The 15,542-nt window shown below is 47.0% G+C and overlaps 1 protein-coding gene across 2 annotated transcripts in view; it reads right to left on the bottom strand.

Annotated features, from left to right (window-relative positions):
- Window positions 1-15,542, bottom strand: part of SYNPR (synaptoporin) — a 467,369-nt gene that overhangs the window by 71,883 nt on the left and 379,944 nt on the right. For both annotated transcript variants that reach the window (XM_063940903.1, XM_063940904.1), the window contains one exon: window positions 10,805-11,003. In XM_063940903.1, coding sequence (XP_063796973.1) covers window positions 10,805-11,003 — 199 coding nt within the window. The remainder of the gene's footprint in view (window positions 1-10,804; window positions 11,004-15,542) is intronic.

Here is a 15,542-nt window from a genome sequence, read left to right as displayed (position 1 = left end):
CCCGACTTCCTTCACCTCCTCATTGCAGTTTCGGAATAGGTTGGAGGCATTTTGGGAGGAGTTCAGACTGGATAATGCAAGCACTTTTGAGACTGATCCTTTATTGTTTTGGCAGACCTCCAAAGCAGTTCTCCGGGGTAGGCTTGTGGAATATGTTTCCTCGAGAAAGAAACAGTTTCTTTCTGAATTTAAAACATCTCAACGATGCTTAACTGATGCTTACCAACAATTTAAACAGTCTCCCTCTCCTGCCTAAAAGAAAACATACTTAGAATGTAAATCCCAATTCAACGCTGTATTAGCACTAATGGGAGATCGTCATACCTTTCACAAAAACTACTGTTTTTACAGATTTGGCAATAAAACAGGCCGTCTCCTTTCTAATCTTCTGTCTGTGCTTTCCTCTGTGATACAGTCGCTTAAACGCTGTGATGGCTAGTTGGCTACTAAGTCTGTAGACATGGCGCAACTCCTCTCAGAAGTTTACACGGACATTTATGCCCATTCCCCTGTTGATGTCCCCACTAAAACTTCTTTCTGGAATTCTGTTTCCCTACCTCAAATCCCGCCTTCGGTTGCTGAGGGCTTCTACTCCCCAATTACTGCTCGGGAAGTGGAGGCTGCTTTCAAACATTTAAAACCCTTAAAAGCCCCTGGACCTGATGGGTTCTCTGGCGAATTCTATAAAATACTCCAGCCTAAACTGCTGGATATTTTGGTTCTGGTGTTTAATGCAATTCTAACCTCTCACTCCCTCCCTTTATACTTTAATGATGCTCTGGTCCGTCTTCTTCCCAAGCCCGGGAGGGATCCCCATCTCCCCGGCTCCTACTGCCCCATTTCTCTCCTTAATGTTGACTATAAACTTTTTACAAAAATTATTGCTGACAGATTAAAGGGAGTGCTTCCCTCAATTATTCATCCGGATCAAACCGGTTTCATCTCGGGTAGGCATTCCACTAATAATATCCGTAAAGTCCTTGCAGCGGCTAGCTGGTTGCACTCCAGCGGAGACCCAGACCCCCAATACGTCCTTTCGTTGGACGCGGAAAAGGCATTTGACCTTGTTACTTGGGACCACCTGCATACCACGCTGGAGAGGTTTGGGTTTCCGCTGGACCTGATCAACATGCTCCGAAATTTATATTCCCCCTCCTCTTCCCGTATTATGTGTAATGGCTACTTATCTGCACCCATTCCCCTTCACAGGGGCACCAGACAGGGCTGCCCCCTCTCCCCACTCTTATTTGCCATCGCCATAGAGCCCTTGGCTATTAAGTTGCGTCACCTTCCCGGATACTCTGGAGTTCTGGTCCGTGACCATGAGCTTCGTGTAAGTTTGTTCGCGGATGATATGCTCCTCTTTATTTCAAATCCTGAGACCTCTATCCCACCAATTATGCAAGTCATTACTGAGTTTGGTACCTTTGCAGGGTACTGTGTTAATGCTTCTAAGTCTGAACTCTTCCCACTCACTCCGGCTGCTTGTACGCGCACCTCTTCACCTGTCCTTACTCAATTCCAGATGAATACTACGAAACTTAAATATTTGGGTATATATTTTCCAGTAAATATCTCAGATTTATATTCGACCAACTATTAGAGATGAGCGCCTGAAATTTTTCGGGTTTTGTGTTTTGGTTTTGGGTTCGAACGCGTTTTGGCAAAACCTCACCGAATTTTTTTTGTCGGATTCGGGTGTGTTTTGGATTCGGGTGTTTTTTTCAAAAAACACAAAAAAACAGCTTAAATCATAGAATTTGGGGGTCATTTTGATCCCAAAGTATTATTAACCTCAAAAACCATAATTTACACTCATTTTCAGTTTATTCTGAATACCTCACACCTCACAATATTATTTTTAGTCCTAAAATTTGCACCGAGGTCGCTGTGTGAGTAAGATAAGCGACCCTAGTGGCCGACACAAACACCGGGCCCATCTAGGAGTGGCACTGCAGTGTCACGCAGGATGTCCCTTCCAAAAAACCCTCCCCAAACAGCACATGACGCAAAGAAAAAAAGAGGCGCAATGAGGTAGCTGTGTGAGTAAGATTAGCGACCCTAGTGGCCGACACAAACACCGGGCCCATCTAGGAGTGGCACTGCAGTGTCACGCAGGATGGCCCTTCCAAAAAACCCTCCCCAAACAGCACATGACGCAAAGAAAAAAAGAGGCGCAATGAGGTAGCTGTGTGAGTAAGATTAGCGACCCTAGTGGCCGACACAAACACCGGGCCCATCTAGGAGTGGCACTGCAGTGTCACGCAGGATGTCCCTTCCAAAAAACCCTCCCCAAACAGCACATGACGCAAAGAAAAAAAGAGGCGCAATGAGGTAGCTGTGTGAGTAAGATTAGCGACCCTAGTGGCCGACACAAACACCGGGCCCATCTAGGAGTGGCACTGCAGTGTCACGCAGGATGTCCCTTCCAAAAAACCCTCCCCAAACAGCACATGACGCAAAGAAAAAAAGAGGCGCAATGAGGTAGCTGACTGTGTGAGTAAGATTAGCGACCCTAGTGGCCGACACAAACACCGGGCCCATTTAGGAGTGGCACTGCAGTGTCACGCAGGATGTCCCTTCCAAAAAACCCTCCCCAATCAGCACATGATGCAAAGAAAAAGAAAAGAAAAAAGAGGTGCAAGATGGAATTGTCCTTGGGCCCTCCCACCCACCCTTATGTTGTATAAACAAAACAGGACATGCACACTTTAACCAACCCATCATTTCAGTGACAGGGTCTGCCACACGACTGTGACTGATATGACGGGTTGGTTTGGACCCCCCCCAAAAAAGAAGCAATTAATCTCTCCTTGCACAAACTGGCTCTACAGAGGCAAGATGTCCACCTCATCATCACCCTCCGATATATCACCGTGTACATCCCCCTCCTCACAGATTATCAATTCGTCCCCACTGGAATCCACCATCTCAGCTCCCTGTGTACTTTGTGGAGGCAATTGCTGCTGGTCAATGTCTCCGCGGAGGAATTGATTATAATTCATTTTAATGAACATCATCTTCTCCACATTTTCTGGATGTAACCTCGTACGCCGATTGCTGACAAGGTGAGCGGCGGCACTAAACACTCTTTCGGAGTACACACTTGTGGGAGGGCAACTTAGGTAGAATAAAGCCAGTTTGTGCAAGGGCCTCCAAATTGCCTCTTTTTCCTGCCAGTATAAGTACGGACTGTGTGACGTGCCTACTTGGATGCGGTCACTCATATAATCCTCCACCATTCTATCAATGTTGAGAGAATCATATGCAGTGACAGTAGACGACATGTCCGTAATCGTTGTCAGGTCCTTCAGTCCGGACCAGATGTCAGCATCAGCAGTCGCTCCAGACTGCCCTGCATCACCGCCAGCGGGTGGGCTCGGAATTCTGAGCCTTTTCCTCGCACCCCCAGTTGCGGGAGAATGTGAAGGAGGAGATGTTGACAGGTCGCGTTCCGCTTGACTTGACAATTTTGTCACCAGCAGGTCTTTCAACCCCAGCAGACTTGTGTCTGCCGGAAAGAGAGATCCAAGGTAGGCTTTAAATCTAGGATCGAGCACGGTGGCCAAAATGTAGTGCTCTGATTTCAACAGATTGACCACCCGTGAATCCTTGTTAAGCGAATTAAGGGCTCCATCCACAAGTCCCACATGCCTAGCGGAATCGCTCCGTGTTAGCTCCTCCTTCAATGTCTCCAGCTTCTTCTGCAAAAGCCTGATGAGGGGAATGACCTGACTCAGGCTGGCAGTGTCTGAACTGACTTCACGTGTGGCAAGTTCAAAGGGCATCAGAACCTTGCACAACGTTGAAATCATTCTCCACTGCGCTTGAGACAGGTGCATTCCACCTACTATATCGTGCTCAATTGTATAGGCTTGAATGGCCTTTTGCTGCTCCTCCAACCTCTGAAGCATATAGAGGGTTGAATTCCACCTCGTTACCACTTCTTGCTTCAGATGATGGCAGGGCAGGTTCAGTAGTTTTTGGTGGTGCTCCAGTCTTCTGTACGTGGTGCCTGTACGCCGAAAGTGTCCCGCAATTCTTCTGGCCACCGACAGCATCTCTTGCACGCCCCTGTCGTTTTTTAAAAAATTCTGCACCACCAAATTCAAGGTATGTGCAAAACATGGGACGTGCTGGAATTTGCCCATATTTAATGCACACACAATATTGCTGGCGTTGTCCGATGCCACAAATCCACAGGAGAGTCCAATTGGGGTAAGCCATTCCGCGATGATCTTCCTCAGTTGCCGTAAGAGGTTTTCAGCTGTGTGCGTATTCTGGAAAGCGGTGATACAAAGCGTAGCCTGCCTAGGAAAGAGTTGGCGTTTGCGAGATGCTGCTACTGGTGCCGCCGCTGCTGTTCTTGCGGCGGGAGTCCATACATCTACCCAGTGGGCTGTCACAGTCATATAGTCCTGACCCTGCCCTGCTCCACTTGTCCACATGTCCGTGGTTAAGTGGACATTGGGTACAACTGCATTTTTTAGGACACTGGTGAGTCTTTTTCTGACGTCCGTGTACATTCTCGGTATCGCCTGCCTAGAGAAGTGGAACCTAGATGGTATTTGGTAACGGGGGCACACTGCCTCAATAAATTGTCTAGTTCCCTGTGAACTAACGGCGGATACCGGACGCACGTCTAACACCAACATAGTTGTCAAGGCCTCAGTTATCCGCTTTGCAGCAGGATGACTGCTGTGATATTTCATCTTCCTCGCAAAGGACTGTTGGACAGTCAATTGCTTACTGGAAGTAGTACAAGTGGGCTTACGACTTCCCCTCTGGGATGACCATCGACTCCCAGCAGCAACAACAGCAGCGCCAGCAGCAGTAGGCGTTACACGCAAGGATGCATCGGAGGAATCCCAGGCAGGAGAGGACTCGTCAGAATTGCCAGTGACATGGCCTGCAGGACTATTGGCATTCCTGGGGAAGGAGGAAATTGACACTGAGGGAGTTGGTGGGGTGGTTTGCGTGAGCTTGGTTACAAGAGGAAGGGATTTACTGGTCAGTGGACTGCTTCCGCTGTCGCCCAAAGTTTTTGAACTTATCACTGACTTATTATGAATGCGCTGCAGGTGACGTATAAGGGAGGATGTTCCGAGGTGGTTAACGTCCTTACCCCTACTTATTACAGCTTGACAAAGGCAACACACGGCTTGACACCTGTTGTCCGCTTTTCTGTTGAAATACCTCCACACTGAAGAGCTGATTTTTTTGGTATTTTCACCAGGCATGTCAACGGCCATATTCCTCCCACGGACAACAGGTGTCTCCCCGGGTGCCTGACTTAAACAAACCACCTCACCATCAGAATCCTCCTGGTCAATTTCCTCCCCAGCGCCAGCAACACCCATATCCTCCTCATCCTGGTGTACTTCAACATCTTCATCTTCAATCTGACTATCAGGAACTGGACTGCGGGTGCTCCTTCCAGCACTTGCAGGGGGCGTGCAAATGGTGGAAGGCGCATGCTCTTCACGTCCAGTGTTGGGAAGGTCAGGCATCGCAACCGACACAATTGGACTCTCCTTGTGGATTTGGGATTTCGAAGAACGCACAGTTCTTTGCGGTGCTTTTGCCAGCTTTAGTCTTTTCAGTTTTCTAGCGAGAGGCTGAGTGCTTCCATCCTCATGTGAAGCTGAACCACTAGCCATGAACATAGGCCAGGGCCTCAGCCGTTCCTTGCCACTCCGTGTGGTAAATGGCATATTGGCAAGTTTACGCTTCTCCTCCGACAATTTTATTTTAGGTTTTGGAGTCCTTTTTTTACTGATATTTGGTGTTTTGGATTTGACATGCTCTGTACTATGACATTGGGCATCGGCCTTGGCAGACGACGTTGCTGGCATTTCATCGTCTCGGCCATGACTAGTGGCAGCAGCTTCAGCACGAGGTGGAAGTGGATCTTGATCTTTCCCTAATTTTGGAACCTCAACATTTTTGTTCTCCATATTTTAATAGGCACAACTAAAAGGCACCTCAGGTAAACAATGGAGATGGATACTAGTATACAATTATGGACTGCCTGCCGAGTGCAGACACAGAGGTAGCCACAGCCGTGAACTACCGTACTGTACTGTGTCTGCTGCTAATATAGACTGGTTGATAAAGAGATGTCTATGTAACTATGTATGTATAAAGAAGAAAGAAAAAAAAACCACGGTTAGGTGGTATACAATTATGGACGGACTGCCTGCCGAGTGCAGACACAGAGGTAGCCACAGCCGTGAACTACCGTACTGTACTGTGTCTGCTGCTAATATAGACTGGTTGATAAAGAGATGTCTATGTAACTATGTATGTATAAAGAAGAAAGAAAAAAAAACCACGGTTAGGTGGTATACAATTATGGACGGACTGCCTGCCGAGTGCAGACACAGAGGTAGCCACAGCCGTGAACTACCGTACTGTACTGTGTCTGCTGCTAATATAGACTGGTTGATAAAGAGATGTCTATGTAACTATGTATGTATAAAGAAGAAAGAAAAAAAAACCACGGTTAGGTGGTATACAATTATGGACGGACTGCCTGCCGAGTGCAGACACAGAGGTAGCCACAGCCGTGAACTACCGTACTGTACTGTGTCTGCTGCTAATATAGACTGGTTGATAAAGAGATGTCGTAGTAGTATGTATGTATAAAGAAGAAAAAAAAACCACGGTTAGGTGGTATACAATTATGGACGAACTGCCTGCCGAGTGCAGACACAGAGGTAGCCACAGCCGTGAACTACCGTACTGTGTCTGCTGCGACTGGATGATAAATGATATAAAAAATATATATATCACTACTGCAGCCGGACAGGTATATATTATATATTATATAATGACGGACCTGCTGGACACTGTCAGCAGAATGAGTTTTATTTTTATAGAATAAAAAAAACAACAACACACAAGTGAAGTCACACGACGAGTGTTTAACTTTTTCAGGCAATCACAATATAAGTATACTACTAACTATACTGGTGGTCAGTGTGGTCAGGTCACTGGTCAGTCACACTGGCAGTGGCACTCCTGCAGCAAAAGTGTGCACTGTTTAATTTTAATATAATATTATGTACTCCTGGCTCCTGCTATAACCTATAACTGGCACTGCAGTGCTCCCCAGTCTCCCCCACAATTATAAGCTGTGTGAGCTGAGCAGTCAGACAGATATATAATATATATAGATGATGCAGCACACTGGGCTGAGCCTGAGCAGTGCACACAGATATGGTATGTGACTGAGTCACTGTGTGTATCGCTTTTTTCAGGCAGAGAACGGATATATTAAATAAACTGCACTGTCTGGTGGTCACTCACTATATAATATTATGTACTCCTGGCTCCTGCTATAACCTATAACTGGCACTGCAGTGCTCCCCAGTCTCCCCCACAATTATAAGCTGTGTGAGCTGAGCAGTCAGACAGATATATAATATATATAGATGATGCAGCACACTGGGCTGAGCCTGAGCAGTGCACACAGATATGGTATGTGACTGAGTCACTGTGTGTATCGCTTTTTTCAGGCAGAGAACGGATATATTAAATAAACTGCACTGTCTGGTGGTCACTCACTAGTAAACTCTCTGCACTCTCTACACTTCTACAGTACTCCTCCTAGTCCTAAGCTCCAGTAAATCTCTCTCTCTTATAATCTAAATGGAGAGGACGCCAGCCACGTCCTCTCCCTATCAATCTCAATGCACGTGTGAAAATGGCGGCGACGCGCGGCTCCTTATATAGAATCCGAGTCTCGCGATAGAATCCGAGCCTCGCGAGAATCCGACAGCGTCATGATGACGTTCGGGCGCGCTCGGGTTAACCGAGCAAGGCGGGAAGATCCGAGTCGCTCGGATCCGTGTAAAAAAAGCTGAAGTTCGGGCGGGTTCGGATTCAGAGAAACCGAACCCGCTCATCTCTACCAACTATACAGAGGTTTTTAACAAGGTGTCACAGTTGCTGTCCACCTGGTCCTCTCTTCCTGTCTCTCTATTAGGGAGAGTGGCCATCCTGAAGAGCATTGTGTTCCTATAATCTCTTATCTCCTCCAGATGATCCCTATCCAGCCCCCTAGCAAAGAGTTATTGTTATATTATAAACTGTTTTCTAAATCCTTTGGAACCATAAGAGATCTCGGATCTCCCTTCCTAAGCTTAAGCTTCCTCGCGCTAAGGGTGGGCTGGCTGTCCCTGACCTCTTGGCATTCTTCCGGGCTGTGAATTTTAGGTATATCTCGGATTGGCTATTAGGCACCTCCTCATATGTTAATTATGATGTAGAGCAAGATCTTGTGTATCCCTATGATCTCAGAGCGCTGCTACACACCCCAAAAACCCTCCTCCCATCTCTGGCGCGTTCTAATATTCTTTTTTGGGATACTTACCGCTCCTGGGGAGCCATAAACAAAGCCCTACACCGAAACCCAGAATATTCCCCTTTTATTCCTTTTTGCGGAAACCCCTGTTTCACTCCACCTTTTGACAATACCAAATTCCTTGCGTGGAAGTCTAGGGGCATTGCCCTTATTCGTGACGTATTTGACCCGGGTGGACTTGTGCCTGTCATTTGCGGAATTAGCCGAGAGACACAGTGTGCCCTCATCTGATTTCTTTATGTTTCTCCAAGTTCGTCATTTTGTACAATCTCTCCCCATCCCTCCTATGCACGAGCGGAGGATGGACCCTCTGTCCCCCTTATTGGTCACATTACCGACTCTTTCATACAAAGTCAGCTGGTTGTACCAGAAATTTGTTACCTAGCAAGCCTGATGTTCTCTGGCCCCCTATGTTATCTAAATGGTCAAGTGAGTGGTCCTGGGATCCGGAGGTGAACTGCTTCCTTTACCCCCTCTATCCTGAAAGCCCTGCATTCTGCTCAGCTTCAGGAAATCCACTTTAAATTTTTACATCGGGCTTATATTGCCCCAGGACAGCATAAATATATGGTCTCTACAGACTCTGAACACTGTCTTAAGTGTAAAGCGCCGAATGCCCTTTTTATGCACAATTGCTGGCACTGTCCAAAGATTAAAAGGTTCTGGAATAAGATACTGTGGTATGTAAGATCTACTTTCCAGATTGTGCTCCCTCTGGCCCCAGCAGCGCTCCTTGGCCTTAACACTACAGCCTGGTGCTTACCCCCCTCTCAAGCTTATTATGTCCCGTTTCTGTATGTTTTGCTGACTTTGGGAAAGAAATTAATTTTAAATCATTGGATATATAGAACTTCTCCCTCTCTTGCTAACCTCAAGTCCCTTTTTACTACTACGTTATATTTTGAGCGTCAATCTACTCTCCCAGACCTTGACCGTAATGCTCTGCGTTTCTACAAGAAGTGGGGACCGTATATTGACTCTCTGCCATCTCCCCAACAACTCCATGTTCTAAAAATATTTGACTCCCTTAGTTGGGATTCTTATCGCAAATTATGTATTTCTATTGGTGATAATCCCCTTCTGGCACTCGTTCCCTTCCCATTGGCACGGAACGGGTTGGTCCCTTCGCTACTTATGTGTGCACCGTGTTTCACAGGTTTTAGCATCTGCAACCCCCCCCCCCCCCCCCTCCCTATTAATTCATATCTATGTCTCTGTTGTTCTGCTCTTTTTCTTTCTCTGTTGCTGTATTATTAATTTTGTTACTATGTATTAGTGTGCAGATTTTATAATGTATATTGCACTTTGGGTCTGGACTTTTGACAATACAATATATACTACTGTTGTTGTGAAGCTGCATTGACATGGTTTCCCACGCTGTTTAAATTTACCCACGGCGCCAGTGGTGGTTTTCAATGCTTAGTCTTACCCTCTGTTGCCTACCTGTACCAGGCATATATTTCATCTGCACTTTGTATTGTACTGCATTGTTTTTCTATGTCTTTTGTGGAAAAACCCCAATAAATATATTTAAAAAAAAAAAAAAAAGTTCAATCCCCTATAATGATATGGGGAGGAGGCGTTACTAGTGCTGTGTGGGTGTGGCCAGTCACATGGGTGTGTACAGCTGCTACACTGTCAGCCCCACTTTCTCCCTAAATAAATAAAAATGGAAAGACTGCATTATTTTAATTTAATGAATTCAAATCAATACAATTGTAATAGTAATGATTTATGGCGGACTGTGCGGCCAGCTAGGCAGTTGGTCTTATCATGCTGTCATGATGATGGGCCTATATTTATGTGCAGGCCTGGAGTTGTAGCTCCATCTGCCCCCTGGAGTTGTAGTTCCATTTGCCCCATTGTTAATCTGGCCCGATGCAGGCGACTCCAATGCATGCAGCCATTAAGTGGTGCTTTTCGGTTCCGGGACTTGGCTGTGGGAGCCACATGGCCAACCACTTCGATGCGTTCCGGTCACGCCTCCTGCATGCCACTGCCGTGCTCCCTGTCTCTATCCCCAATCTGTAACAGTTAGGGGGTATCTCCAAAATGAAACTTCACAGGCTTTGCCAATATGAGTCTAGAGAAGCTTGGCCTCCAGGCCTCTATACACTTGCATAGGTGAAATTGAATACAAATTAGGTGACTTTATACTCACTCTCTTAACAATTTTAACCAGCATTTAACTAGCAGAAACCAAGGCATAATTCTGAATGAAAACAGGTAGACATTATCTGTAAATTCTATTTGAATGCTTCTCAAAAGATGCTCCTTGTTTGTTTCGTTCTAAGGACCCCCACCATTGTTTCCTGCGCATATCTATGTATGTACACTATATGAAGGAGTAATGTGGCCTTTTTCTTACACTGTCCTAATACACATAAAAGCCCATTGTTCACCTGAAACAACATTTATAGTGACTAGAAGACTTACAATTAGGGGACCCCTGTTGTTTTCCCGGTACTTATTCTGGAAGAATATGTAGACAACCGTGGCGGCCAGCGAGTAGAGAAAGGCAAAGACGGCAATTGTGACAAAGAACTCGGCTGAAGATGAAAAGTCGCCTATCAGCGAGAGATTCTCTCTCCTTTTCCCTTCACATGTGGGGGCATCAAACGTCGCCTGATGTAACCTGAAAGAAAACCACAAGACAATAACTCAGAGGGCAAACACAAACCTACTGGGGAACACAGACACTTTATAGCAGCAAATGTATTTATTTAATATTCAGAACACATAGTATGCAGATAACATATGACATGTACACTGCAGGGACTGATCAATAGGTAACCAGAGACCTTCCTCATATTAAGGACATATTTCCCTATACCTCCCTAACAATTAGAGAACTGTTAGGCTATGCCCAGTCCCAGATTAATGTTTTTCGGGGATTCTTTAGTCATGGCTGGAACAAGGTATTTCATACAATACTTGCCTTCTCTCCCCAAAACTTCTGGGAGACTCTCGAATCGTAGGTGGCTTTCCCGGACACCTGTAAAAGTGGGCAAGTCTCCCAGAGCCTCCTCGCTGCCGCCCGGTGCTGTCCACTTCCCCAATTAAATGGGCTTGGTGATATGATTCTTGCTGAAGTGCATCATTCCCCCCCCCCCTTCCCCTCAAGACACATTCCATCTGGGTGCACGATTTCCCACCGCATCCTGCCCTCTTTAGCTAGAGTTCTGTCAGTGAGAACATTAAGTGGGAGATGTACTAAGCATTCAAGAGTTAAGGGGGGTACTCACGGGAGAGATGTGTGCTGAGCGATCTTAACACAGACCGCTCAGCACACATCTCTCCCCCCGCTCAGCACAGCGCGATGTGCTGAGCGAGGGGGAAAGCCGACGGGGGGCCGCTCACTTCACACAACGGTGAAGTGAGCGACCCGCTAGATTGAGCCTGCATGCAGCTCAATCTAGCATCGGCGATAGCGATGCGCGGGGCCGCGCATCGCTATCGCTAGAGGGCATACACACGGCAGATCCGTGCTTAAAATCTAAGCAATCTTAGCAAGATTGCTTAGATTTTAAGCACGGATCTCTCCGTGTGTACCCCCCTTTATAATGTGGAGATAGATAAAGTACCAGTAGCGGATTTCCCACTAGGCACATGAGGCACGTGCCTAGGGGCGGCACTTGCTGGGGGGGCGGCACACCTTGCTAAGGGCCAGATGATTCTTATTTTTTTCTTCATTACAACTTTTATATATATACAGTATATATATTGTGCAAATGATGGTGGTAAGACAATGGGCAGCAAATTGTGGTCCAGGAGTTGGTAGTAGGATGAGGTTGGGGTTGCTTTGGTGGGCTGGCACCTGAAGTGAAGGGGGCAATGATGTGATGAAGGAGGTGGGGCAAACGGCCATTAATGTGCCTAGGGGCGGCCTGACCCCTAAATTCGGCCCTATAAAGGGGTGTTGATCATCAAATCGACTAGGTCGACAATGTTTAGATCAACCACTATAGGTCAACAGTCACTAGGTCGACAGGGTCTGAAGGTCGACAGGGTTTCTAGGTCGACATGTGCTAGGTCGACAGGTCAAAAGGTCGACATGAGTTTTTCATGTTTTTTTGGTGTCGTTTTCTCCGTACAGTGACCGGGAAGCCCAATTAGTGCACCGTGTTTGCTCGCCATGCTTCGGGCAAGGTTACCATTCCAATCGTGGTCCACGTGGATGGTTAAGTATGAAAAAGTTAAAAAAGGGGGGAAATTTTAAAAACTCATGTCGACATTTCGACCTGTCGACCTAGCACATGTCGACCTAGAAAACCCTGTCGACCTTCAGACCCTGTCGATCTAGTGACTGTCGACCTATAGTGGTCGACCTAAACATTATCGACCTAGACAGTGTCGATCTTCAGACCGGATCCCCTGTAAAGTACCAGTCAATCAGCTCCTAACAGTCGTGTTATAGGCAGTGTTTGAAAAATGACAGTTAAAAGCTGATTGATTGGTAGTTTATCTCTAAAAAATTCCAGCCTAAAAAATAATGTATTGCATCAATACTTTTTTTTTTCTCACACATTGGCGATAGCCCCATATACTGTATGTAGAGTGTAAAGCAAAAGCAAAAAAGTTTTATAGCCAGCAGTAGTTTTTTTCTCCCTTTGATAACTCCTATATTCAGTTATGTGCCGCAGTTCCTATAGTTCTATAGGGGGACTGGGGTCTTCACCAATTTATCACTGTGGCACCCTCCTACCGTAGGCTCTGTCCCAGGAAGGCTTAAAATAAGAATTTACTCACCGGTAATTCTATTTCTCGTAGTCTGTAGTGGATGCTAAGAACTCCGTAAGGACCATGGGGAATAGATGGGCTCCGCAGGAGACTGGGCACTCTAAAAGAAAGATTAGGTACTATCTGGTGTGCACTGGCTCCTCCCTCTATGCCCCTCCTCCAGACCTCAGTTAAGGAAACTGTGCACGGAAGAGCTGACACAACAAGGACAGGATTTGGAATCCAGGGTAAGACTCATACCAGCCACACCAATCACACCGTACAACTAGTGATAACCATACCCAGTTAACAGTATGAACAACAACTGAGCCTCAGTAACAGATGGCTCATAACAATAACCCTTTAGTTAAGCAATAACTATATACATGTATTGCAGAGAGTCCGCACTTGGGACGGGCGCCCAGCATCCACTACGGACTACGAGAAATAGAATTACCGGTGAGTAAATTCTTATTTTCTCTGACGTCGTAGTGGATACTGGGAACTCCGTAAGGACCATGGGGATTATACCAAAGCTCCCAAACGGGCGGGAGAGTGCGGATGACTCTGCAGCACCGAATGAGCAAAGGCAAGGTCCTCCTCAGCCAGGGTATCAAACTTGTAGAACTTAGCAAATGTGTTTGAACCCGACCAAGTAGCAGCTCGGCAAAGCTGTAAAGCCGAGACCCCTCGGGCAGCCGCCCAAGAAGAGCCCACCTTCCTTGTGGAATGGGCTTTTACTGATTTAGGATGCGGCAATCCTGCCGCAGAATGAGCTTGCTGAATCGTGCAACAGATCCAGCGCGCAATAGTTTGCTTTGAAGCAGGAGCACCCAACTTGTTGGGTGCATGCAGGATAAACAGCGAGTCAGTTTTCCTGACTCCAGCCGTCCTGGCTACATAGATTTTCAAAGCCCTGACTACATCTAGTAACTTGGAGTCCTCCAAGTCCCGAGTAGCCGCAGGCACCACAATAGGTTGGTTCAAATGAAACGCTGATACCACCTTAGGGAGAAATTGGGGACGAGTCCTCAATTCTGCCCTGTCCATATGGAAGATCAGAGAAGGGCTTTTACATGACAAAGCCGCCAATTCTGACACACGCCTAGCCGAGGCTAAGGCCAATAGCATGACCACTTTCCACGTGAGATATTTTAGCTCCACGGTCTTAAGTGGCTCAAACCAGTGGGATTTCAGGAAATCCAACACAACGTTAAGATCCCAAGGTGCCACTGGAGGCACAAAAGGGGGCTGAATATGCAGCATTCCCTTAACAAACGTCTGAACTTCAGGCAGTGAAGCCAGTTCTTTTTGAAAGAAAATAGATAGGGCCGAAATCTGGACCTTTATGGATCCTAATTTTAGGCCCATAGTCACTCCTGACTGAAGGAAGTGCAGGAATCGACCCAGCTGGAATTCCTCTGTAGGGGCCTTCCTGGCCTCACACCAAGCAACATATTTTCGCCATATACGGTGATAATGTTGTGCTGTCACGTCTTTCCTAGCCTTTATCAGCGTAGGAATCACTTCATCTGGAATGCCCTTTTCCGTTAGGATCCGGCGTTCAACCGCCATGCCGTCAAACGCAGCCGCGGTAAGTCTTGGAACAGACAGGGCCCCTGCTGTAACAGGTCCCGTCTGAGAGGCAGAGGCCATGGGTCCTCTGAGATCATTTCTTGTAGTTCTGGGTACCAAGTTCTTCTTGGCCAATCCGGAACGATGAGTATAGTTCTTACTCCTCTCTTTCTTACTATCCTCAGTACCTTGGGTATGAGAGGAAGAGGAGGGAACACATAAACCGACTGGTACACCCATGGTGTCACTAGTGAGTCCACAGCTATCGCCTGAGGGTCCCTTGACCTGGCGCAATATTTTTTTAGCTTTTTGTTGAGGCGGGACGCCATCATGTCCACCTGTGGCCGTTCCCAACGGTTTACAATCTGCGTGAAGACTTCTGGATGAAGTCATCACTCTCCCGGGTGGAGGTCGTGCCTGCTGAGGAAGTCTGCTTCCCAGTTGTCCACTCCCGGAATGAACACTGCTGACAGTGCTAGCACGTGATTTTCCGCCCATCGGAGAATCCTTGTGGCTTCTGCCATCGCCATCCTGCTTCTTGTGCCGCCCTGGCGGTTTACATGGGCGACCGCCGTGATGTTGTCTGATTGAATCAGCACTGGTTGGTTTTGAAGCAGGGGCTCTGCTTGACTCAGGGCGTTGTAAATGGCCCTTAGTTCCAGTATATTTATGTGTAGTGAAGTCTCTTGACTTGACCACTGTCCTTGGAAGTTCCTTCCCTGAGTGACTGCCCCCCATCCTCGGAGGCTTGCGTCCGTGGTCACCAGGACCCAGTCCTGTATGCCGAATCTGCGGCCCTCGAGAAGATGAGCACTCTGCAGCCACCACAGCAAAGACACCCTGGCCCTTGGGGACAGGGTGATCAACCGATGCATCTGAA

Source organism: Pseudophryne corroboree, chromosome 9 (genome assembly GCF_028390025.1).
Source record: "Pseudophryne corroboree isolate aPseCor3 chromosome 9, aPseCor3.hap2, whole genome shotgun sequence".
NCBI lineage: Eukaryota > Metazoa > Chordata > Amphibia > Anura > Myobatrachidae > Pseudophryne > Pseudophryne corroboree.
This window is presented reverse-complemented; position numbering and strand designations above follow the sequence as displayed.